At 38.2% G+C, this 27,849-nt stretch overlaps 1 protein-coding gene across 3 annotated transcripts in view; it reads right to left on the reverse strand.

Moving 5' to 3' along the window:
- COBL (cordon-bleu WH2 repeat protein) overlaps window positions 1-27,849 on the reverse strand; it is a 138,272-nt gene that overhangs the window by 25,862 nt on the left and 84,561 nt on the right. For 2 of the 3 annotated variants that reach the window (XM_088150127.1, XM_088150126.1), the window contains 2 exons: window positions 21,200-21,320; window positions 16,520-16,690 (listed from right to left, as the gene is read on the reverse strand). In XM_088150127.1, the coding sequence (XP_088006253.1) occupies window positions 16,520-16,690; window positions 21,200-21,320 (292 nt within the window). The remainder of the gene's footprint in view (window positions 1-16,519; window positions 16,691-21,199; window positions 21,321-27,849) is intronic. The other variant, XM_088150128.1, reaches the window with a different exon arrangement.

Here is a 27,849-nt window from a genome sequence, read left to right on the forward strand (position 1 = left end):
GAGGGAAATGAACACTGATGAACAGGAGAGAGGATCCATGAAAAGCAGAGGGGTTACAGCTGCAGCCCAAAAGAAAAGAGTTGTCAACGTTGGTAACTCCTTACTACAAAAGCAAGAAGCAGTCAGCAACGTAAGCTGGAGTCTGGAAGACTGATGGTGACACAATTGTGTAGGATAATTTCTCAATGAATACAGGGCAGTATCTGATAGCCCTCATCTAAACCAAAAAGAGACACAAATAACATCTTTATGTGGCAGGGAATTTATTCCTACAATTAGTGCTCAAAGTATGTCTCCTACCAGATAAGTATATACAGTTAAAGATTTCAATATCATTTTAGAGTCTTACCTAGGCATAAATATTGGTACAAAAAAAAAAAAAAGACAACCCCTTTGTAAAACTGGACAGCATTGCAAGTAAATATTTTGGAATTTTGGTTGTTATTTGATGTTTACTAAATCTAAAACAGAGTTTACACCCTCAAGTTGTGGATTCCTCTACTGCAACATCAACCTGTGCTCCAATGACTTACACTGAAACTTAAAAGCTACAAACCTGTTAATTCTAGATGGTATTTGGATAATTTATTACTAGATCTTTCCTTTTTGAATATATCAAGAAGGATTTAAAACAAGCAAAGATTTCTATATATTATCTATATATTAACACTATGAGATTTGTTTAAGGCATATATTTATGGATGCACAATAGCTTTTGCCTCTGCAAAAAGAGAGCTGGAGATTTTAATTGTACACTGCTGGAGAAGATAATTAAATATTTACTCTTGTCTCACAACAGAAACCTTACTGATGAATCTTATAATTCTTATAAAATATTTATGGCAACTATAGTGGCCAACTTATTAGAAAAGGTCAATATACTTCCAATACCAAAAAAAGGAGACTTAACAGAGTATACAAACTATTGTACAATATCCTTAATTTCACACACTAGCAAATAATACTTAGGATCATCCAATGCAGATTAGAGCCCTACATGGAAAAAGATATGCCAGATGTTCAAACTGGCTTTCAGAAAGGCCAAGGAACACAAAACATTATTGCTGATGAGCACTAGATAATTGAGAAAGCCAAAGAATACCAAAAAGAAGTCAGTAAGTGCTTCATCGATTATAGAAAGACATTTGATTGTGTCAATCATGTCAAAATGTGGAAGGTGCTCAGAAAAATGGGAACCCAGAACATCTTATTGTCCTCATGAGAAACTTACATACAGCTCAGAAAGCCACAGTATGGACAGAACATGGTGAAACAGACTGGCTCCAGGTTGGCAAAGCAGCCTGATAAGGTTGTATACATTCCCCATATTTATTCAACCTATATGCTGAATATATATTAAGGGAAGCTGAATTGGAAGATGAGCATGGTTTTAAAACTGGAGGAAAAAACATCAATAACTTGCACTATGCTGATGACACTACCCTGATAGCTGAAAATGCAAAGGATCTGCAAGCCCTAGTACTACAGATAGTCCTCAAGTTACAACCATCCAAAGTTATGACAGTGATTAAAAAAATGGACTTATGATTGGTCCCTGAAGTTACAGCCATTGCAGCACCCTCATGGTCACATGATCACAATCTGGGTGCTTGGCAACCCATTCACACTTATGACTGGTTGCCAAGCACTTCATGATCACGTGATCGCCATTTGCAACCTTCTCTGTGGGGTTCCCACAAGCAAAGTCAATGGGGAAGCCAGTAGGAGAAATCATAAGTCGCTTGGGTAAGTTTCCCCCACCCACCTCGGCCTTTCTTTGATCACCTGCAACGTCCCCCCTTTCCCCTTTGCTAACTTGCACGAGCACCTTCCTTCCCCCTTTGCTTGCTCACACACACTGTGCCTCCTTCCCTCTTTGCTCGCTCACACACACCGGTGCTCTCTTTCCCCCTTTACTCACTCACATGCACCAGCGCCCTCCTTCCCCCTTCACTCACTTGCACACATTGTGCACCCTTCGTGCTGCACTGCACCTCTGGGGCTTTGCAGGAGGAAAGAGAAAACCTCATAAATGGCCAGCAGCTTCTAATATGAGCTGCAGAGCGCATGCCAGAAGCGCCCTTGGAGAGTTCTTCAGTGCCCAAAAGCACCCCTGGAGCACTCCTTCAGCACTGGAAGCACCCCTAGAGAGTCCTCAAGCATGCAAAAGAGGGAAGGAGGGCACAGTGCATGCCAGCAAACAAAGGGGGAAGAAGGGCACTGGTGCATGGAAGCAAGCAAAGGAGAGAAGGAGGGTATGTGTTAAGTGAGCGAAGGGGAAAGGAGGGCACTGTTGCATACAAGCGAGTGAAAGGGGAAGGAGGGCCAAGAAGCCCCAGAGCTGCATGATTCTGGGGCTGCTTGCTGCCCCACAAGGCAGGGTGCAGGGCTGCCAAAAGGACAGAGATGGGGGAGAGATAGGCAGGTGGGTGGAGTTGGAGGCAATCCTTTACCTTATTGAGGCTCAAGGCTGGGAGGAACCAAACCCAGAATGGCATGGATTGGGGTGGGTCCTCAACTAATGATTGGTGGGATTCGCTTATTAACCACAATGGGGAATGTTAGGATTGCTGTCCCTAAGCAATGCTGTCACATGACATCTTGCTTTATGACCACATCACTTAGCAATGGAAATTCCGGTCCCAATTGTGGTCATAAGTCAAAGAGCACAGTGAAAAAATGGGACTAAAATTAAATCTAAAGAAGGCCAAATTAATGACAACAGATAGAACAACCAGCCTTAGAACTGACAGTGAAGATATCAAAGTGGTGCACAGCTTCTGCCTTTTAGGATCACAGTAAAGGAACAAGCAGTCAAGAAATATGCCATAGACTAGCACTTGGTGGAGCGGCCACAAAGGCTCTGGAAAAGATACTCAAATGCCAAGTTGTATCTACATCTACAAAAAAATGTGCAAGCTGTGGTATTTCCTGTGATGCTCTGTGGAAGTGAAAGTTGGATTTTAAACAAGCAGGATAGGAAGAACATTGACACTTTTGAACTTTGGTGTTGGAGAAGACTCCTGGGAATACCTTGGCAAACTCATTGAACAAATCAACCCAGAGTTCTCACATGCAGCACAAAAGACCAGGCTCAAATTATTCTACTTCGGACACATTATGCGAAGACCCAGCTCTCTGGAAAAGGCTTTAATGATGGGAAAGGTAGAAGGAAGGAGAATAGGAGGATGACCAACAGCAAGATGGATGGACTGAGTTACAGTAGCAATGAGTACACCGTTGGGAGACCTGAAAAAGCAGGTTAGATTCTGGAAAAAATGGAGAAAATCTATCCACGTGGTTGCTGGGAGTCAAAAACGACTTGATAATACATAATTTTTTAAAAAGGTTAAATTGGGGTGAATATGTTCAGAAAAAAATTGAATATTCTTTGAAATGTATCAATTAGAATTGGAAATCTGGAGAGAAATCTAGAAAGTTATCTCAAGAGCAAAATCTTATTTCTGGAATTTAAACTGATAATGGCCAGTTATATACTGATACAGAATCTATCATTAAAAAAATATATATTTATGCTCAATTATCTATATTAAATATCTGCAACTGACAACAAAATGTTAATTTTCAGGGTAATATTGAAATAAAACAAATTTTTCAAGAACATTAAATTGGCATTACCATTGTCACTACAAGAAAATACAGATAATTAGATCAATGACACTGGGGAAAGCCTCCAGTCCTGATGGTTTTCTAATTCAATTGTATATAATGTTTATAGGTTTTTGGCTTCTATTCGAAATTTATAATGAATCATTTAACCTTACTAAATTTCCTTTTTTTATGATGCCTATATTACAAAAGTATTAAAGCCAGAGATTCTATTATATGTGCAAGGTATAGACTAATAATGCAGCTTAATGTTGATGCCAAAATATTGAGATATTAACTAACTTTAAATATTAAGCGATTATAAATGTAATACTATCCATTGTTTATCCATCACCGTCAGTTTGTTTGTTGATTGATAACTGAGACTCTATTTGTGAAGCTGGATTCTAGGGAACAGGCTGGATAGCTGTTAACTGTACTGGCCTCCCTGCTGTGTAATGGCTTCCCTGCCTGAGCTGCTAATTGTTGTGGCTGGAGTGGTGGTGGTGGTTTCCTAGACTTATAGTACTGAAGACTATGACCTGCTTGAACCCTTCTCTAGATGCAACCTTGGCCCTGACCAAATCATCAGGGGCCCAACACACAGTAAGGGTCATATGCTGGATCTGGGTTTTGTCTCAGGGCAGTGGCAACATGATCTGGAGTTGGGGAAGTATATAGTTGTCCCTTGTCATGGATATATCACTCTTTGATTGCTTTGGAGCTCTCCATTCTGGCACTCTACTGCAGGAAAGTAGGACCCACTTAATTGGCCTGCCCCAGGTTGCTGACAGGCCCACTGGGCTTCAAAGGGCACCTGGGAAAGTTCCTGAGGATGAGGTGCACAGTTCAACTGAAGCCTTAATCTCTTCTTGGAATGTAAAGATGGCTGTGGCCTTGGATCAGATTGCACCCCCACAGCCTCTCTCTGAATGCAGATACCAGAGGGTCTGATTTTCAGAAGAACTCCAGAAGATGAAACTGCAGAAGAGATGCCTAGAGTGCTGTTGGAAGAAGACAAAGAACAAATCCAACCAAACGTGGGTAAGGACCTTCATTAAGGATTTACACCACAGTGACAAAATGGCAAAAAATATGTATTTACCCATTCTTATTGCATCTCTGGACTACTGTCTGGCAACCCTCTTTAGGGCAAACTACTCCCTCCTAGGATAGGTCAGAATATCATTTGAAGGGCTGCTGTGAGGAATTTTCCAGTATCTGTCAAATAAGATTGCTGAATTTTGCTCTGAGCAGGATTCCAGCTGTGCAGACTCTATTAAGTTAACTAAGGTACAGTCAGGCATAGTTATCTGTGGAGAGTTTGATTCTGTTTGTTGTTGGTTCTGAGAGACTAAAAGTTTTGTTAGCAAGACCACCAGTTTATTAAAATCATGTTCTTCCAAACTGGTCAAGACCTCCTGGGAGGTGATGTGTGGTTGGACATCAAATTTCTTCTGCTGGGCTTGTAAGTAATTTCAGGACTCTTTGACTCATGTGATTGAATTATGGCTCCTTTTTGGCCTCGACATATGTTAATAATCTTGGGAAAATATATATAGTTGTTAAAGATGTAAATCTAATGCTGAATTATACTCCCAAAATACAGTATTTGATATTTCATGAAGAACTCTGACTTTATCGGGCCTGGGGTTGGCAAAGAAAATTATTTTACACAGAGGAAAGAAATGTATACTCCTTATGTTATGTCAATGTTTGAAACATATTTAGATTTTAAATGATAAAAATGGAGCAGTATGTTTCTTCATGGACTGGCTTTAATAATAAATTTAATGATTAAATTAAATTAATATTAATATTATATGGATCCTTTTTTCCTTCTTTCTTTTTTCCCTTTTAAATTTTAGTTTCTTCTAATTGCTGTTATATATGCAATTTTTACTGCAGTATCACTTTTTGTTCATTATATTTCATTAATAAAAAATATATCCTTACAGTTAGTATAGTTCAAAAAGAAGGGCCACAAGACTACAGGCCTTGAGGTACACTTATAAAGAAGGATATAATTATAGAGAAGGTAAAGGGAAGAAGAAAACAAAGAAAAGGTATTGCTCAGCAATGTTTCAGAAAAATCAGTCCCAGAGTACTCTTTACAAAGTTGCTGGTGTGGAGTGATAAAGTAAATTATATATTTGGCACTAGTCTTGCTATGGGCATGCACAGCAGGGTATATAATTCCTTCTGGAATGATGTTCCCTATAGGCAAAACCTACATGTGAGATCAGAGATTACAAAGAATAACACTACTTCTTAAGAAAGGCATATAAAATGTAAAGAAAACCCTTCACCACACAAAATTCAAACCATTAACTATTATGTACGATGCTTTTCCATACTAATTTACCATAACTGACCTCATGAATCCTATTATTAAAGATTTTTTTTTGTAAATACTTCTTCATGCTTTATTTTAAAAAAATACAACATATGAAAGATACAGAAGAAAGAGCAACATTAGTATTTTATAATTCTGATGTATTTTATTACAATTATTACTTCTATTGTTTAAATTATTTGTTGGAAAAGGTACTTGCCCACATGGTCATTTTTGCTGTATTCACATGGGCAGTAGGAAAGGAAAAGGGGCTGAATTGAGTATCATCATAATTTAGATGGTACAGGCTGGGTCTCTTTACAATGAAATAAGAAATTGTGTTAACATTATTCTGCAACTCCCAAAGGAATAAAAATAGAAAAACAATTAAATGAGATGCAAAACAAGGTTCACATCCAGGCATAGTCACAGTTTAATGATCTTCCTCTGTCCGTAGAACAGTTGAAGAGAATCCTGAGTTAACACTGTCTGGGCAGTCCAATTACATCACACGATTTTTATAACAACAGTCTTGTAGTATCTTTAAAATCAACACATTTATTTTGGCATAAGTTTTTGTCAACTACATAAACCAGGATTAGGCAATATAGTACCAATGGGCAACAATCCATGCTTCCAGAAACAATCCAGCTGATTTTTTTTTAAAGATTCTTTTAATAAAAAAGTAAAATAGGAAGCTACTTAATTTGTACACGCAGGAATGTTTTGGGCCCCAAAGGCCCTAAGGAATGGTAGAAGGTAACCTGCACAAAGCAACATAGATCTGCTTTGGCAAAACAATTTGGGCCATGAAGAGATTTGCTTTGTTGAAAGGAAGAGGCCAGATCAGCATGAATTGCTTTAGCCTTTTGTGAAAGGGGACTCCTGTCTGAAGTGTTTCCAAGCTAGGTAACTTCATGATTCCCTGCAGCATTTGCTGAAGCCACCAGGTGCGGAAGACCCTGAAAACAATCTCCACAGCATTTGCCAAAATCTCACAGCTAACAAGCCTTTTGAGCAGCACTGCAAGGGAAAGGTACCCCTCTCAGCCTTCTCTTTCTTACAAGACTTCCTGAAGATCTTCTGACATTTAATACCATGGACCTTCCATTGGGCAGAGGTAAGCAATGTGAAAAGGTGACTTTTCCTAAGTCAAAGTCACATCCCTGCACTCTCTCAACAATTCATCAGCTGGCCAATAGTTCAGACACCCAAGTATCATGAAATGACCACAGAGCACACCACAGGGCTCTCACTATTGTTCTGTTTAAGCAGGTAAAAGGCAAATGGCATGAATATTGTCCTCTACCTACACTCTAGCCATTTATTCTGGAAATCCCAAACTGTACTGAATAATAATAACAACAACAGTAACATAAAATTGTACGCTGCCCAAAGCATACATACTGAGAGGATGCTTGGCATGCTGGGAAACACCCCCTCGGAACACACCAAGCAGTCTTCAGGCTGCACTGGTTGCCTCCTGACAGCTTTGGGGTGGGCACCTCCACCATGCACAGCATCATAGCCATCACCACACCACAGTTTCATAGCCTAGAAAGGCAGATCTGGTGGCTTAAGTATAGTCGGTGAGGAATTTCACAGTCTGCACAGAAGGAGATGGCCAGCCTGAAGTCCTTGCCTACAGATCGTGCCAACTGGTCTCTCAACTAGCCTCTTCAGCATGCACTTTGGAACTTTGTACAGTACAGCCAGTGTTGGAACCAGTTTGGGAGACTCTTCAGCACACATCGAGGGGTCTTAGGACTGACCGTCTCTTATGGGAGCTATGGCATTTCCTATAGCCTGCAGTGAAGCCACTGAGTATAGCTGCAAGATAACTCTTTTCTCACCCTCTCCTACACCATTCCGCAAAGAAGGTTCCTATCAGTCTTCTCCCAAAGTGTGAGCTCTAAGGAAGAAGGCTGGGAAAAGGTTTTGCTTTGGTTTTAGAAGTGAGAGGACCACAGATGCTTCATAAAACAGCTTTAAAGGGATGCTGTGCTAAAGGATTCATCAAAGTAATTAATTCCTTCAACACTTCACAAAACCCTGGTACAGAATACCCTGAAGTGCTACTTTGCTTTTTTGTAAATGACTCTTTTATGAGTAGCTGTGCCCAACACAGTAACCATTTTGTGTGAAAAGCAAGTCATTTTGTGAGTGTGCTCATCACATGCTTTCATCTTACAAATGCATCCTCAACAACAGGTTGCCTATTCTCAACATAAACTTTCTTGCAAGCCACAGATTAATTCCAAAGGGGAAAAAATAATGCCCTATGCAGTCGGCATTTGCTTACCATTTTCTCTTAGCCACATTAAAAGATCTGCAATGGTAATTTTTGCACATTTAAAGACTTGATTTATTGGATTAGATAAAGAAAATAGTGAGGGTTATTTTTCTATTTAGAATGCATTTATTTGACTATTTGTTAAGAAAAGTACATGGTCAGCAATAAATTAACAAGATTATAATGTTCACATGCTTTAAAAACAAGTAAAAAAATATTTTAAGGTGTTAAACTTTGGAGAACTAAATCTCCCATCTTTCATTTTCGTTGTTAGCATATATACCTTTCCCTCCTTTGATTACTTTTTTCTTATTAAAACAAAATAAACCAAAAAAATTAATAAAAATGAATATAGTATGTCCTGGGTGAAAATGGCCTAGCCTTACACTCCATCTAAAGGCTAATGATGAAATCTAATAATAGTTGATAGGGTTGCTGTTAAAACCTTAGATACAAACACAACACTTTTGCTAGAACCCTTTTTTTCAGAGTTACATTTTTTGGGAAAGGTCAAAAGTAATGACACAGTGATGTCACTGGAGAAGGCATAAGCGGAAGTTTAGGAACCTTTTTTCCCACTTTGGAGGGATGGGGTAATAAATAGGTAATTATTTGGTGCTTTCAAGTCAGTCTTAATTCCTGACGACTGCCTGGACCAGCCCCTGCAGTTTCCCTGGCAGGTTTTTTGGAAGTGGTTTGCCCTTGCCTCCTTCCTAGGGCTGAGAGAATGACTGGCCCAAGGCCACCCAGCTGGGTTTGTGCCTAAGGTGGGGCTGGAACTCACAGTCTCCCGGTTTCTAGTCCAGTGCCTTAACCACTACACCAAACTGGGTCTCAATAAATAGGCATACTAAGCATATTAAAGAATTAATTAACCTATTTGTCTTTTTTAAACTGGGGGCTGCACATGCTATTTGAGTAGAAGAGTGGGAGCCAGGCATGAGAAAGTTATTGGAACCAAGACAAAAACTAAAATTGGTTAAATTTTAATATACACTGAATAGTAATTAAATAATTCTTAATAAAGAACAACTAGGATATAGGTTATTTCTACTCTGTTGCCATTAAGAGTTTGATTCTAGGTACCTATCAGATCTGGGCTGCAAAATCCAAAGCACCAGATGGCAGCCCAAAGTTAATGTTTTTTATGTCTCTTTGCTGCCATCTAGGAGTCATCTAGATTTTTCAGCCCAGATATGGTACATAGTACAGATCGTTAATTTATTTTCCTGGTGATGGAAAACATACTTTTGATTTTTAACTCCTCCAGAAACTGTTCTCTTGCTCCTTCAGTAAGCAAAATTACTGTTCATTTAAAGCAGCTTGTCCTCTGCTCCTGAGATTGGTTTAATGTGTGCTAAATTCTCCTCCAGGTATGTGATTGCAAAAATCTGCCTTAGTAGATTTGGGTTACCATTGAATTATGGTCATACTTTGGAAGGAAGATCCTAGTAAACTTAAGCTCTTACCAAAATAAGAAAGACTTTTCTCCGTCTTTGACATTCATAAGGGCATTACTGTATACTCTTAGCTCAGAATATCTCATTTGCACAGCTCTGAGTAAATACACATATGACAGCATAGGGAAGAAGAGGCAGGGGAGGCTTACATATATTTCCCCTTAGTAGACAGGTAGCATGAGAAGCATCCTCCAGTCTAATGCTGAAAACAGAGCCTTTCTCAATGAACTGATCTCAGTACAAGGTTTCGACTTGATGCTACTCTGAGAACCAGGTGAGTATACTTCTTTTAAACTGATTTAATGAATAAAAGTAACATATTGGGAAATGGTACATAAAATGCTGGTAAAGATGTTTGTATTATAAATGAGAGCTGCTTTGGTTTTAATAATCCCCATCCTATATATACAGCAAATTTCCATTTGAATCTTAATGGAAATTATGATGCTTGTAGATGTTAAGAAATTATCTAAAATGCATTTGATTTTTCAAAAAGAACAAGTTTTTCAAATCAACACAGCATATTAAATAGTAAGAAAAATTCATATGTAACCTACTGAATGCACAATACAACTTTGGGTTTGAACATTATTTCAGTTCATTTCATATATCTAAAATGCATGTTTATGGCTTTTTCATGTGAATATTGGTGCCTAAAATGCACAGTTCTGCTAAACAAGAGCTGCTTTCAAAAATACACACAAATATGCAGTGAACATTATTCCTCAAAATAATACAAAAAAAGAGCTCTGTTGAATTAGATTTGTCATCAAACAACTTAAAAATATTTGATTCAGAAACACAGCAGATTTATAATATACTAACAGAACCACAACAAGATACCTAAAAGCAGTAATACAGTGGTACCTCAGGATACGAACGCCTCTACTAACGAACTTGTCGGGTTACGACCAGCTCCGGCCGCAAAAATTTACCTTGATGTGCGAACTCCGCCTCGGGGTACGGCCATTTTTCCGCCCTGACATGTGGTCCGCGGCCATTTTCCCCCCCGACACGTGGTCCGCCGCCATTTTCCCGCCAGGCGGCGCAGCGCCCGGCCGTCCTCCCGCCCTGCCCCGCCCCGCCGTGCCCAGCCGTTCTCCCGCCGTGCCGCACCCGGCCTTTTTCCCACCGCGCCGCACCGCGCCTGGCCGTTCTCCCGCCGTGCCGCATCGCACCCAGCCATTCTCCCACTGCACCGCGCCGTGCCCGGCCTTTTTCCCACCACGCCATGCGGCGCCCGGCCATTCTCCTGCCCGACGCGTGGTCCGCGGATGCCAGAACGGATTAACAGTAATTACATTGAACCTTATGGGGAAATTTGCTTCGGGGTGCGACCAAATTCGGAAGGCAGAACAGATTAATCGGATTTACATTGAACCCTATGGGGAAATTTGCGTCGGGTTACGACCAACTCGGGATACGCCCAGAGTCACGGAACGGATTAAGTTCGTATCCCGAGGTACCACTGTAGTATGAAAAGCAAGAAAGGTAATGAATTAGTATACATTCATTGTATCTTCTGTATATCTTCCTGTGACTTAGTTTGCACATCATAAGGCAACATTTTGAAGCATTCTGGTGATTAAGTGGCCTGCAGATGCACAGTGCTTGACAGCTCCCATTTCCAATTCCAACTTACTGGAACACCTGTACCTTCCAATTCTAGTCCCTTATGAGGGGTTTGCGTATCATGCTGAGCAAACTGCAGACGCTGGTTCTGACTGACAGAAGCCAAGCAAGAGCAACTGAGCTTGTTCACGTGACATGAAGATATGGCTGTTATGTCTGACAGAATATTAACTCTGCAACTCTATTCAGAAGTAAATCTTGCTATTCTCAATGGAGTTTATGCTAAGTATGTATGGGTTTAAAGTCTCATAGTAAAATCCTGAGGTAAGTCCATTGAAATCAATGAGATTTATTCCTATGTAAGCATGCAGGAATGTAATCCTACAACTTTACTTGGAAATAGATCTGACTGAACTGAGTAAGGGTAGCAGTGCAATTCTTTATGTCTTAGAATTAATCCCCACAGAGTTAAAAAGCATTAAAGCCTACACTACTTTTTCCAAGCTCAATGGAGAACTAGCGCAAGGCCCCTTGTATCATTCATTACCTTGTTTCGTTAAGGCATGTCTAATGGCATAGAACAATGTAAATAAAATGTGTGTAGAGATAGCACAATATATAGTAATAGCACTCACATAAATGTATACTTGAAAAGGAAAGGATAAGAAAAATAGCAAAATAATATGGTTTTCAACAACAACAACAAAGTGAAAATCTCCTCCATCTAAATAGTCAAAAAAGCATGCAAATAATCATTTTAAATCAACATAATACTGAACTTCATACACTAATTTCTGGACAGAATTTATCTCATAAACATATATGAACTGTAGCTGAAAACATTTGTCACTGCAAAATAACAACATGTATGAAAAGAAAGAGATATCTAAAGATGTCATTCATGCAAGAAAAACTTTTTTCCATGTGAAGAAGGAAAAAGGCAACATAAAGACAGGTAAGGCAGCAGAGGCAACAGGTTTCAGAAAGATGGAGACCAGAGGAAGAGGCAAACTGTTTCAGATGGGCTTGGAACGTGAAGGGAATGATGCACAACAATAAACTGTTGGGGAAAAAAAGCAAATAATACATTAAAAATTGAACAAAAATAATTTAAAGCACAATCCTATATTCACTAATCTAGCAGTACATCCCACTATATTCAAGGGAATTATTAGACATACATATGAGTGCACTGCATATCTACATGTTTATACTTGCTGCTACATGGACAAACTGAAGAGAATTTTCTATAAACAAAAATCACACCTTTATATTCTAGAGCCACCATCCAGTGCATTGTAGGAAAGATGTAGTGAATGTCTGCCATTTTCTCTACAAAGCACTAATTAAACGTTTCCTTGCTCCTAGAGGTATAGTGGAGGGAAACAAAATAGTGGTCTAGATGACAGGAGGAAAACCTCTGTTGTGCTACTGTTGTTGTATATGATAGCAGCAAAAATTGTTGAAAGTAATCACTGCTATTGCTAACTGTATATGCCCTTGAGTGCACATACCAGATATGAGTTGCAAAAAGCCGGATGACCACTAGATGGCAACAAATCTTAATTCTTTTGGCTATAAAATCTGGAACTTCAGGATCCAGATATGTCTATCTTTGTACTAAAAAATTAAATCCCACTAAAAAAATAGCAAAATCCTTACTTCTCACATTATAAATACCAATATACCATGTAAATACCAATAAATATGTAGAGACTGTTTTACAATCCTCCTGGACTTTTTAGATGTTCAAGAGCTTCTAATGAAACTATCAGTAAAGGTGAAGAAGCATCCTTGGAAGACAACTTACACTGTTGAAATAAGCTTTTTCTACAATTCACAGCCACAATATGTTGTATTTCAGTGCACATTCACAGGGGAAGAAAGATCTTTTTAGGAAGTACTCTTAGATCAGAAGAGTACTAGCAATTCTGAATGCAACACTCTTGGACAAAAGCAATATAAGTAATCAGATCATATACTTTAATCATTGTATACTGCTCGGGGTCCCTTGAAAAGAACAATAATCAAATAACAACAACAGTATAATTGACAGTATGACTCATTCTCTGAGGCTACTGCTGCCAGCTCAAGGACATGCAACCTCAGGCATATCCCTGTAAATAGGGTTCTTCTGGCCATATAGAATCACATTTTGAAATATTTTAAAGTGGTCCTAATTTATAACGATTGCTTACTATCTACAATCTTGTATTTATTTACTCCTAAGTAGACACATATAGAACTTCAGTGTTAGGCTGTATCTTAGATACATTTACTTTGAAATAAATTGTACTAAATTTAGTGCAGTTTACTTCCCAATTAATATGTTCTGATGGGGCTGTTAATTAATTAAAACTTCAGCAAACCATACATGCAATGAATGTATGAATCATAGCAAATCTTCACAAAGTGAAAGTTTGATCAAAATCAGGTATTAGAGTAGAAGAAACCATATTAGTAAGCTAAAGTAGAAACATCTATCCATGGATGGGTAATGTGGGATTTGTATACAAAACATGTAGAGGTCCAAATGTTAACAAGGTAGCTGAGTGGAATCATGGTTGAACAGAACACATTTATTTCCTTTTAATTTTTTGAAGAGAAGAAAAAGATGTAGGCATGAACCTGGGGAAGGCAGGACAGTACAGTTATGCACTGGCTAATAACAGAGCTCTGACTGGCTGGCAGTCCTCTGTTTTCACTATTGGTCAGAAATAGCTAATACTGGATGACTGAAGGTTTCCTCCATGCCCTGTCCTCACAGAATTCCAATATCTAAAAAGATCTGAAATTGTCAGAATGGCCCAGAACAATATTGAGTGGTCATTATCTTGGAATCGTAATTGTTGGGACAAAAGTTTATTTCCAAGTGGTCTTTAGGATAGTCCAAACTTGAAGTGACATTGATATGAGGGACTGTTACAAGCACATTCCTTTTTTTAAAGTTTCAAGTGCTGTTGCATTCAGGGAGACAACAGCAAAATGGTGGCAGATAAGGCTGACCAAGAACTGGAGGGAAGAGGGCAAACAGCATTAGCCTGAAGTGGCCAATAAGCACTTCTCCAGTCCCATCCTCTGCTGGTCATTTGACTTCATCTCTGACTGCAGTTGCAAAGCATATCAGATTTTATATGGCTTGTGGTTCTTGTTGGATACTACTTTAACACTGGTATAGTTGCAGACATCTTAAGCCTGTCTCACTCATGGCCAGGGATGAAATGAAGGCAATGTCAGTGACAAGGCAAACATGTTGCTAGAGACTATTTGAACCAAGGTTATATTCAAGTGGGGAAACATTCTGTTTCTAGGCCATACCACTTCAGATGCTACACAGATTATTCACTTGATTGAATAAGCCATGGAAGTGCTTGCAAAGTTTGCCTTATTAACTGATGTTCAGTATTCAATAAATCACATGTACAAAATTTAGCAAAAGACCAGCATGTAGAAATTTGGACTACCTGTCTTCCTTCCTTCCTTCCTTCCTTCCTTCCTTCCTTCCTTCCTTCCTTCCTTCCTTCCTTCCTTCCTTCCTTCCTTCCTTCCTTCCTTCCTTCCTTCCTTCCTTCCCATTTCAAATTTGTCACCGCCCATCTCACTGTGGGATGACTCTGGGCGGTTTACAGTTAAGAACAGAATAAATATTAATTAAAATAGATAAATATTAATTAAATAATTGCAGTATGTTCAAAACACACTTCCTTTATAATACATCCAAGAGGCAGATGTTAATTAGATGTTAATAAACTCAGGGCGCATTGTCAAGGTGCCAGCCATCCCCAGGGTCAATTGTATCTTTCCTTGCCCCAGGCAAGTTGGCACAGCCAAGTCTTCAATTCCCTCCAAAAAACTGGGAGGGTCAGGGGGAGAGTATTCCATAGGGCAGGGGCAACGGCAGAGAAAGCTCTCCTCCTAGGACCCGTCAGTCGACATTCTCTCACTGACGGGATCTGCAACATGCCTTCTCTGCCAGACCAGGTGGGACAGGTTTGATATCCAGTGGATCAAGTAACAGGACAAATGGCACAAATGGTGGCTGCAAGGGCACAAGCTCTACCTTTTAGCCTTGGTTCTGAGATAAATGGCTGGAACTGGACTTGGGTTGTGGGCTAAAATGAAATTTTTTTGTTTAATTTCCTTTTGAGGTTAATCTGGATAAACTGGGACTTCTTGTCTGCCCTCTGCCCACCTTTAGATTTTCCATTAGCACAAAATGATTACTATTGATAAAAAGCTAATTGTCAGTTAATGACCTGGAAATAATTTTTTTCTGAATCTATAATTCAGCTGAGACAAAAGATTGTCTTCACTGTAGCAAACAGTGTCTTCTCGTGTTTTTCTATCTGTCATCAGTGATTCTGGGAAGAGACTACTGACAGCAGATGAGGGAGGCAGGAACAGGCCTCTCCTTAAAAGACACTGGGGAAAGATCACTAGTTGCCTTCATTCATCCTTCTCTTTTAGCCCAGGTAGCTGGCAGACTATGTCCCTCAAAACAAATGGCTGTTGTGGGTCACTGGTCACGTATTGTCAAATTATGCAGAAGTCATAAGTAACCCAACAATAGCCTGCTTTTAAACCATCTCGCTCTTTCCTGTTCCCATTCATTATATTCCAAATTGCAAATGTAATTACATTCTTAACATTTCAATTAAACAATAACTAAAATGAAATGCAAAAAAAAAAATCATACTATGATTTTTTAGATTAAGTCTTGCTTAAGAGAAGTGTTCTTTTTCGTATGTTCTTCCTGGACTGATTGGATTTATTTATGCAACACTATTTTTTAAATAAATAGTGTTATGCACTATACTAATTCAGGATTTGGGAAAAGGCACAGTGCTCCTGCATTCAAGTTCTTAAGCTGCATAAAGGCCATTTAGCACTGCAACTCAACCTATTATCTTCATGAGAAATGGGCTATAAAGTTCCATAAAAGGAAAATAAAAAGTTAAATAAAATAAAAATGAAATATTGAACCTCAGGTCTTGCCATCCAAATGCCAAAAATGTCATAACTGAAATCATTATCCTTGAATTACTACTTCCAATAAAGATTTGGCCTGGCTGGATTCAATATTTTAATTAGTAAATTTCATATAATACACTAAGAATGTTAAAAGGAGACAGATTGAAAAGGAAAGCACATGTATGACAGGCAACAGAACAGAGGAAAGTCTGGAAAAGCCCAATTCCCTTTACTGCCACAAATATAAAGAAAAAGAAATATACAATTATTCAAACATACTTTTAGATACCAGCTGAGTTGGGTCTGTAACATCTGCTTCACTGTACAATACAGTTGGGTCCATAGTATCTTTGTCAGGAGGAGGGTATGGTGGGGGTGGGGGAATCACTAATTGGGGTGGACCACGTGTGTTGCCTCTAGGAGGCTTTTGAGGCACTTGCCGTCCATTACCTATAGGGGAATCAATTGGAATTCACTAGTTACTTTGACCATCAAATCAAATGTCTATTACATTTGCTGTAATGTACACGGCTTTGCAGTAATATACATAATAATCACCTTCTGATTAGTGTTTGGAAATTGCTATTTCAAAGTATTAGCTGTTTGTCAGTTTTAATGTATTTTTCAAGAAAATCTGAAACTCCAAAGCAGGCATAGCCATATCAATAACATAAAGAGTTAGTGTGCCATTTACGATTGCTTACTTGAAATGAAATGTTTGGCTTTGAATCACTTGAAATAATCCATCCTCAATCCCTTTTTAACGTGTATTATTTTCTTACCTCTGCCTGGCCTTTATGATTAGCACACACACAAAATGCAGAAAGAGCCATTCATATAACTACTGTTAAAACTCTCATATAATCTTAGGAATTAATTATAGCTCTTATATAATCTCATTAAAATATTTTCAAAAAGATGTACAAACCAATAAATCACACTTGGTCTCTGTAGACCAAATTTATTTATTCATTTGTTTGTATGCTGCCATGATCACAACACTCTCAGTGGCTAACAAGATATATAAAAGGTGAGACAAATAAAACCCAAACAAAATATGTGGCGTCAGGCCCCAAAAGCTCTCTGGAAAAGCTCTATCTTCAGCTTTTTCCAGAATGCAGACAATATTGGAGACATACAAATCTCTCAACTGGAAGTCCCTCCAGAGAGCAGGCCCCGTCACTGAAAAATTGTGTTTCTGGGCTTTGGCCTCCCAAACTTTCAAAAATGGGGGACAACCAGCTGCTTCTTCTGGCATAAGGTCTCAATGGGTGGTGATGAGGGTGTGAGCCACTGTAGTGAGGTCTTCTCACTATCCTCTGGCCATGGCTTCCACCTGCTAATCAAGCAGGAGCCACAAGTCCAGGGGGACCTGAAGCCCTGGGCCTGCTCCTTCAAGGACTATGCCACCCTGTCCAGAAACAAAACAGTGCGCTTAGAGCCACACTGGTTTACAAACAGTAGCTCCATCTTGCTAGGGTTTAGTTTAAGCCTGCTTTCTCCCATCCAGACCCACATAGCCTCAAGCATAGGGACAAGACTTTGTTGGCATCTCTGGCCCAGCCTGGGGTTACGGTATATAATTGGATATCATCAGCATATTGTTTACCAGACCCCAAGATGTCGGATTACCTCCCCAAGCGGTTTCATGTAGATGATGAATAGCAAGGGGGAAAGCACTGACTCCTGGGATACCCCACAGGAGAGCAACTACAGTGCCAGTCTCTCTCCCTTGACTACCACCTATTGCTATCAACCACTGAGGAAGGAGTGGAACCACTGCAGAACAGTGTCTTCAATTCCTGTAGCTAGTCCAGAAGGGTACCATGGTTGATGATAATGAAGGCTACTGAAAGGTCCAAAAGGACCAGGACAAGTGTACTACCCCCATTCATAGGTCATCAACCAAAGCAACCAAAGCTGTCTATATCCCATTTCTGGGCCTGAACCCTGATTGTAATGGTCCTAATATGACCCTAAAGGTATCACAGAGGGCCTAAAATGCATGACAGATCCTTAAAAAGCTTTATAAAAAAACAGTGATTAGTAACTTGAATTACATACAACTTATATCAAAGATTAAGATTAATAATAATAAAATTTAATAAATAATAATATTCAGATGTCAGGATGTGGCTACATAGTATCAACGAAGTTCAGTATCGTGCAGGCAATGGTTTTCCCTGTGACACTCTATGGAAGCAAAAGTTGGACTTTGGAGAAACAGAATACACAGAATATTGATGCTTTTGAACTCTAGTGTTGGAGAAGGCTCCTGAGAATACCATGGATAGCTAATAAAATAAATCAATCACTGAACAAATCAACTGAGAGTTCTCACTTGAGATACAGATGACCAGGCTTAAATTATCCTACTTCACACACATTAGGCAAAGACCTAGATCTCTGTGATAAGTTTATAATGCTGGGAAAGGTGGAAGGAGAGACTTCCAGGTAAGAAATGGTGAACTGAAGATGGCTCTGCTAAAAGGGAACCAATGACCGTGGTGAAATTAAGAACCAACAAGCAGACTAGCTCTTCGTAATTCCTCTCCAAACAAGGAGAGGACTTGAGATCACCCACAAGTGCTCCAGATAGTTGCTCCTCATGAGGAGACCACAAGACAGTGGTCTCTAGTGGGTTTACAGCTCTGGGAGATGAGGAAAAACCATCTTCGCTCAAACTCTGATCGGCGCCTTTATGGACACAGGGTTCACATACTTCCTTTTCTAATCCCTTTTGAAAATTGCTTGTTAAATGGTTTTCAGCTATTAGGAATCTTTGGAGCAACAAGCTTTATGGCACTGGGTGAGTTTCCTTCAATCCTTAGAGAAAGAGGTTTTAAATACAAGTTTAAGGACTTTAAAAAATTATTTTTTTGGAATAAACAGCAAAAGGGTGATTAGAAAGTTGATTTCAGAAAGTTACAAATGGACTAAGGATCCAGGTGGATTTGAAGATTTTGGAATTAATTATAAGAATCCTCCCCATGGGAAAATGCTGCTGTTTTGAATTCTTAAAAAAAAAACATGATAGGAAGGGACTTTGAAGGTTGGACACTAGAGGGAACCAGAAGAAACTAAAAATTACAATTAAAAGAGAAGAACACTTAAATTCAACTTACTAATATAGAATGGAGCAAAATACTTTAACATTGGATGTATTAAAGGATATTTGTGAACAATGGACCCATGGAAGCTAATTTTAAGAGTGTCTGCCATTATGGATAGACTGAGTTTAAAAGTTGTTATAGAAGAGGAAAAAGTTATACCGGACAAGACAGAGACTGATCTGAAAGTGGATTTTAAAATGACAGGCTACAAGAATGATATGGAAAAAGATGCTACACTGGATATACAAATGAAACCAGCTGATTTCTTAATAATTAAATAATAATCATTAATAATTATTTCCCACAGGAAGGATTCTTATAATTAATTCCAAAATCTTTCAATAATCTTAATAATTTAAAGGGATATACAAATAAGAAATCAAAAGAGTGACCTGGATAACTGGAGTTATCAAAGAAACTTGTTAAAAGTTTTGAAGAATTTTGTGAGAAGAGAAAGAAAAAATGAAAAGAAATCAAGTTCTAGGACATTATTGGAAGGGATTAAAAATCAAGATTGTTAAAAGTAAAAGGAAGGAATATAAAGTTGATTTATTTGATCAAGGTTAAAATAGATACGTTGTTATCTCTGGTAACCCTTAATGGACTTTTGCAGACCAGGACTGAATGATGAGGCTTTCAGGATTTGTTTATAGACAAGATATGAGATATGAGAAGAGATCATTTGTTGTGTTTTAAGAGAAGGTGATTATTACTAAAATTGTTTATACTTGTGATGAAGGAGGAAGTCATTTCTTTATATATTTCTTTTTCTTTACTATATTCTTATTTTTTCTTTCTTTTCTATTTTTCTATTTTTTTCATGCAATATTTTTCCTTTTTACTATTAATAAACAGTAGTACTACTAAATTACTATTTTAAAAAAAGGAAAGGTGGAAGGAGAGAGAAGAGGACGACATGCAGCAAGATGGATGGACTCAATTATAGCAGCAATGGGTGCAGTACTGGAAGACCTGAAAGACCAGGTTGGGGACAGATCATCACGGAGAAAAATCTGTATGAAGTTGACATCAAGTGTGACATCAAATCAAATCACATCACAGATTTAGAAATCCATGAAAAAGTTTGCCAGTTTATCAAACATAAGTCTAAATGATCTTGACAAGATTTTCAGCTTCACTAAGCTTGTTCAATTTTTAGCAAAGTGTAACATTTTTGCCAGAATTATTTATATCTTATTGTTTTTTCTACCAGTTGTACAAACTGCCTAATAATAGAGGTTTCAGGTAGCTGCACAGATGTGCAGAACCTTTGTTTTGACTCAAGAGAAAAGAACATAAAACAGCTACAACTCCTCTGTTTGATGTTAAAATCAAAGTGCTTAACTTTGTCCATGTTTATAGATCTTAATATATTAATTAACTAATTAAGAACTTTCCAATCAATAAATACTATTTAAGACTAGGGCTTCATCTAGCCAAATTAAGCATGCTAAATCTTATTTAGTTAATTATATATTTAAAGAATGCAAAATCATTCATCTACTTTCCTGGGAATAAGCCTTGTACTGAAATGTTACATTAACAGATAATGTATTTCAAAAATATATTCAAATGTGTAAAAAAAAAAAAAAAAGCAATGCACCTTAAATATTAACATACATCACAGATGTTTGCATGTATCCAAAAAAGGTTTATGCAGTAAGTTAGAAAATAAATGATCAAATACTTTGTTGTTTCCAGACTTTCATTCTGTTACGTTAATAATTTTCCAGATTACATAGTATTTTGTCACCTGGGATATATTTTAGTATGATTGTTGATGCATCACACAACCTGCAGAGCAGCAAAGGTCACATGCACTGGTGTCAAAACTAATTACTCTTACCAATTGTACTTTGTCTTTTATCTTCCATTTCTTCAGATCTGTTTGGCATTGCAGGAGTTGGTGGGGGAGGAGCACGTCTCTTTTTCTTTTTTAGCTCATGCTGCAATGAAATTTGGGACATCTATAAAGATAGAAAATAACACTATTTAGGCATATGAACTATTACATATTTTGTATATTTGAAGATATGTTAATAGGCCAGTATTTGAGGCCCTTGTCTCCAGTGCCATGTGTTCTTGGAGACAAAGACATTAAATAATCCAGCCCCTGCAGCTGGTACTTGAAGGTATGCTTCCCCAAATTGGAAATAACATTAAATTTTCAAGACTAATAGCCCTCAGTAGAACTGTCCTCTGAATATATCCACGACCACCACCCATCTAAAGCTATTAACGTCACTTATTATACAATACATAAAGAGGTACTTTCTTTTGTCTGTTCTAAACTTCAATAATCTGTCCTGGATTAACCTCTGTTTTTAGAGACAGAGAAAAACTTCCCCATCCACATTCTCCATGTGATACAGGTTTTATAAATCTTGATTGTGTCCCCCTCAGTCATCTTTTTTTCTGAGCTGAAAACTCTCAAGCAGCTTATTCTCACATGGAAGGTGTTGAACCCCATTATTTTGTTTGCCTTCTTCTGCACTGTTTGCTATTATATCCCTTTTCAACTGCAGTCATCGGAACTGTATCCTGTATTCTAAATACAGATGTACCATAGATGCATGCATATATGGGCTTTGCTATGTTGACCAATTTATTTTCAGTCCTTTTCCTCCCTAGTATGGAATTTCCTTTTTCAGAACTACTGCACAGTGAGTCAACATACAGTGGGGCAAAAAAGTATTTAGTCAGCCACCAACTGTGCAAGTTCTCCCACTTAAAAAGATGAGAGAGGCCTGTAATTTTCATCATAGGTATACCTCAACTATGAGAGACAAAATGGGGGAAAAAATCCAGAAAATCACATTGTCTGATTTTTAAAGAATTTATTTGCAAATCATGGTGGAAAATAAGTATTTGGTCAATATCAAAAGTTCATCTCAATACTTTGTTAAATATCCTTTGTTGGCAATGACAGAGGTCAAACGTTTTCTGTAAGTCTTCACAAGGTTTTCACACACTGTTGCTGGTATTTTGGCCCATTCCTCCATGCAGATCTCCTTTAGAGCAGTGATGTTTTGGGGCTGTCGCTGGGCAACACGGACTTTCAACTCCCTCCAAAGGTTTTCCATGGGGTTGAGATCTGGAGACTGGCTAGGCCACTCCAGGACCTTGAAATGCTTCTTACGAAGCCACTCCTTCATTGCCCGGGCGGTGTGTTTGGGATCACTGTCATGCTGAAAGACCCAGCCACGTTTCATCTTCAGTGCCCTTGCTGATGGAAGGAGGTGTTCACTCAAAATCTCACGATACATGGCCCCACTCATTCTTTCCTTTACACGGATCAGTCGTCCTGGTCCCTTTGCAGAAAAACAGCCCCAAAGCATGATGTTTCCACCCCCATGCTTCACAGTAGGTATGGTGTTCTTTGGATGCAACTCAGCATTCTCTCTCCTCCAAACACGACGAGTTGAGTTTAGACCAAAACGTTCTACTTTGGTTTCATCTGACCATATGACATTCTCCCAACCCTCTTCTGGATCATCCAAATGCTCTCTAGCAAACTTCAGACGGGCCCGGACATGTACTGGCTTAAGCAGGGGGACACGTCTGGCACTGCAGGATTTGAGTCCCTGGCAGCATAGTGTGTTACTGATGGTAGCCTTTGTTACTTTGGTCCCAGCTCTCTGGAGGTCATTCACTAGGCCCCCCTGTGTGGTTCTGGGATTTTTGCTCACCGTTCTTGTGATCATTTTGACCCCACGGGGTGAGATCTTGCGTGGAGCCCCAGATCGAGGGAGATTATCAGTGGTCTTGTATGTCTTCCATTTTCTAATTATTGCTCCCACAGTTGATTTCTTCACACCAAGCTGCTTGCCTATTGCAGATTCAGTCTTCCCAGCCTGGTGCAGGTCTACAATTTTGTTTCTGGTGTCCTTCAACAGCTCTTTGGTCTTGGCCATAGTGGAGTTTAGAGTGTGACTGTTTGAGGTTGTGGACAGGTGTCTTTTATACTGATAACAAGGTCAAACAAGTGCCATTACTACAGGTAACGAGTGGAGGACAGAGGAGCCTCTTAAAGAAGTAGGTACAGGTCTGTGAGAGCCAGACATCTTGCTTGTTTGTAGGTGACCAAATACTTATTTTCCACCATGATTTGCAAATAAATTCTTTAAAAATCAGACGATGTGATTTTCTGGATTTTTTCCCCCATTTTGTCTCTCATAGTTGAGGTATACCTATGATGAAAATTACAGACCTCTCTCATCTTTTTAAGTGGGAGAACTTGCACAATTGGTGGCTGACTAAATACTTTTTTTCCCCACTGTATTATAAGATTACCAATTTTACAATACCCTTTACCTGACATTTTTAGGCCTTGTTGTCTGGCTTCTGCTCCCTTCCTTGGCGCCACACCAAATTAAATTACAATGCTAAAGGGTCCCCTGGATCCTCACAGCTTGCTTGATTTTTATATAGTTACATTTCTGCTGCTAGCATGGGAATAAGATTTTACATTGAAAAAAATCAATTCTTAACTAAGAAAACTTTAAAAAATCCACCTTTACAAATATCATTTCAACTTTCAAACACCACAAGTGTAAGGGAGAAAAACATCCACACTGTAAGAACTGCCCAGTAATGGAATCAATAACCCAATGAAATGATGAGCTCCACTTTAACTGGATTGTAATAGACTGCTGTAATTTGGATTCCGGCAGTGAGCTGAAGATCAGCCTTGGTGCCCTAAATGGACTCTTTCAGTCCTGTGATTCTGTGATTTTGAAACTAAAAATCAAAGTTAAAGAAACTCTTAAAATATGTGTTTTTAAGGTCTTTGACCTCTTAACAAAGAGGTCAAGCCTTTTAACTTAATAGGAAGGACTGGAGAGGCCAAGAGAAGGCTTGAGCTCAAATCCCATGTCTACAGTAAGTGAACTTCTTTAAATCATCTCGGGGGGATCAAAATGACCAAGATAAACTCAGGTTTTATAGGGATCCTCTAGGAAAAAATCCTCTAGGAAAAAAAAGTAATTTTTTCTTTAATACTTAAAAGCCCAATCTGTGGATTTTAGTTAGAGCTTTCTCTCACTACAAAATAATATATAGTAGAAAATGGCAAGCAGATTCTAAAAATGCAGAGAGATAAAATGAGGAAAATAGGAAAAAGCTTACAAGCTCCTGCACTGTTCTTGAGGACATGGCAAGAACAGGGGTTTCTTTCCTCCGGGTTCTCTTTGATACTGCATGAAACAGAGTGGCCTTGATCTCTACAGTATCCCTTGTCTATGATTTACTGGAATATAATCTCCTGAAAAGTATGTCTATGCAGAAATATACACTTATCTCTAATAATATTTATAATTTTTACAATAATAAAAATAATTTTAAAATTATACAGTACCTAAAAATGTAACATGAATGGTATTTAGGTACAGATACATAAATACACATACATACATAAAACAAAGAAACAATGTACAAGAGAAAGAGAAACTACTTTTTATGAAAAGGCAAAAATAGCAGTGTTCGCCCCATTTTTTTCAATGGAGATTTGGCAAACAGCTGTCTGTATTGTTAGTGAAGGGCTATGTACTCATGATCATGTGAAATAAGTTAAAATGTTTACTTAAAAGTGTTTTTAAATGTGTATAGTAAAAGTTTGCTCATAAAACTGGTGAAACTTAATTTGCAAGTCTCTGTAGTTATAGAAGCTTAATGGAAGGAACAAAACACAAAGAACATTGTGTTTCTTTTTCACATTGGTACAGAGCAAAACAATAGAAGTTGAAAATAATTTGTTATGGCTGGCTGCTTCTTTTATAAAAAATCAAGCTTTAACAACATTATCTGAAGCAATTGCCCACCGAACTTCGTTATAAACACCTCTTGCCAAATGCAAGATTCTTCACTGTTCTCAGCACTCTTTCACTAATTTTGATAGTTCATTACCAGACTTCATTTTACAGACAGTGATCAGCAAAACAATGCAACTAGAAGAGACAACAAAGCAAACCCATAAAAAAGAACTATAGAAAAATAATTTTAAAAAAAGCATGCATAGTATGGATATATGTAAGTACATTCATAAAAATGGTACATTTTAAATGTCTGTAATGAATTATTCAACTGGGAAACTGTCAGCATCTTAGACCAAGCTAAATCCAAAAACGCGAGGGAATTCCTGCAAGCTTGGTATTCAGACAAGTCAGCCATCAACAGGCACATAGAGATAAACAACATCTACACATTATTCAAAAGAGACAATAAAAAGGAAACAAAAAGACCAGAACACCTCCTCACCAGCAATCAACACCCAGATAAGCAGAGAGTAACACTAAACAAACAATCACCAGTAAACATACCCTAATCAAGGAACTACCAACTCAGACAGACAATCAAGCAGAAAACAGCCTAATCAAGGAACTACCAACTCAGACAGACAATCAAGCAGAAAACAGCCTAATCAAGGAACTACCAAGGAGAAAACACCACCACCAACAACAGTGACAGGGCAAGTATATACAGAGACAGAGAGCAAACCCCACTCCCTTCGAGCACTGAAGATGTTACTTAGCCGGGTAATGAAACGTCTGCAAGAAAGGAACCAAGCTCAGAGAACCACAAGGACTCCTCAATTAGTCTATCAAAAAGCCATCCACAGAGAAAGTAATCTATTAGAAATAAATGCTACAACTAAAAAATTGAAAACATATATGAATAAAATCACAGTTTTTCAAAACTCTTTGCAGTTGTGTTAATTTCTTCAGCCAATGCTGTTTTCCAATGCTTTTAAATATTATTACTAAAAGGAAAGTACTTTCATGTTCCAGTATTTTGCTATATTAAACATTTAAAAACAAAGAATGAATTGTCTTGTATCACTTTATATGGCCAGAGGAAAATGACCAATAAAACATTAAAACTGATTATTGAAAACCATTGTGTAATTTTCCAAATTTCCTCAGATACTTTCAACTAAAATGAATAATTATATGAACCCTAGCCCAATCTAAAAAGATTTTGATTAAAGGGGAATAGTAGCATCTTAATTCTTGGAGTTTTATTGAAACAGATTTAAAGGGAACTTTATGCAATAAATAGCTATTGATAGGAATTTTTTAAACTTGTTAGAGGGTTCTGAGAATTGATCACAGAAAAAAAGAAAGCAAAAATGTAATCATGAGAGCAATTAAAATTATTGACTATTGGAACTATGAGTTTTGACTGCCTTTGGATACTATTTTTTTTTTTTTGGTACCTTTGAATTAGTCTTGACTCCTGGCAAATGCCTGGACAGGTCCTTGCAGTTTTCTTGGCAAGGTTTTTCAGAAATGGTTTGACTCCATTCCCAGGGCTGAGAGAGAGTAACTGGCCCAAGGTCACCCAGCTGGTTTTATACCTAAGGTGGGACTAAAACTTATGGTCTCCCAGTTTCTAGCCTGGTGCCTTAACTATTACACCCAACTGGCTCTCTTTTGGATGCATAAGGGTAATTTTAATAGCAATACAATGCATATACAACCTCCGCATTTGAGCACAGGCCAAGTGTGTCTTTTATATTGATGATTACTATAACTGCCAATTGTCATCCAAATAAACACCACCCTAGTTCATGCCAGGATAAAGGAGGAGCATGTAGGATATTAAAAATGTATCTAGGGACAGTTCAGGGAGGCAGGGAAGTTATGCTGTAGAAAAGATGGGAACCACTGGTTCTATCAATTTAAATATTTAAGTCCCAAAGCCTCTGCTTTGATTCAGCCAGAGTTTTATCCAGGCCAAGGGCAGAAAGTGCCAGCAAGGAAAGGCCACAATATGCCAAGTTATTATTAATTAGTCTCCTTAGGATAGAACCAGTTCTATTTAGCAAGATGAGATGAACTAGGGAAGTCCCCCTTCAACCAGAATTTGAGTCAGCAGAGTCTTACTCCAGCCCCCAAAGGAGATGCAGCCTAATTCTATCCATGCTGAAGTATTAGAAGTCGAGTGAGGAATGACTGTTATAGTTTTTACAAATTTTGATTGGATGACTTCTAAGCTTGGGGTCTCCTTATAAATACACAGCTGAATGCCACATAGCATTATACCCAGAACTTTGGCTTTAAATACTTTAATGGCTGCCAGGGCACAGTAATTTCCAAACTGACTTGCAAATTTAACAAATGCAACAGCTGCTTTTCATAGGGAGCTCTCACTTGAAATTGACCAGCAGCTAGAAGCAGAAATTAAATACACAAGTACTTAAAAGATTTAACTTGTTCCATGGGCTTGCCATTAATCATCCATCTAATTTGGAACTTAAAGCAAAAAATAAAATAGAATCTAATTGGTGACTTAAAGAGAATATCAAGAATCTTTGTTTAGGAGTGGTTAATTTCAAGGTATTCTCTAGCAAAATAAAGCAATAAAGTTTTAAGGCATCATCAGATAACAAAGTGGCTGTAACATCAGTATAAAGAATAGAAATAGGGCAATGGTTAAGGGATAGAGGATGGAATTCTGGCTTGACAAAAACCTCAACAATGTCATTAATATAAAAAT

Source organism: Python bivittatus, unplaced genomic scaffold (assembly GCF_059951505.1).
Source record: "Python bivittatus isolate LINGU-HERP-01145 unplaced genomic scaffold, Pbiv_v1 ctg000610_np1212, whole genome shotgun sequence".
Lineage (NCBI taxonomy): Eukaryota > Metazoa > Chordata > Lepidosauria > Squamata > Pythonidae > Python > Python bivittatus.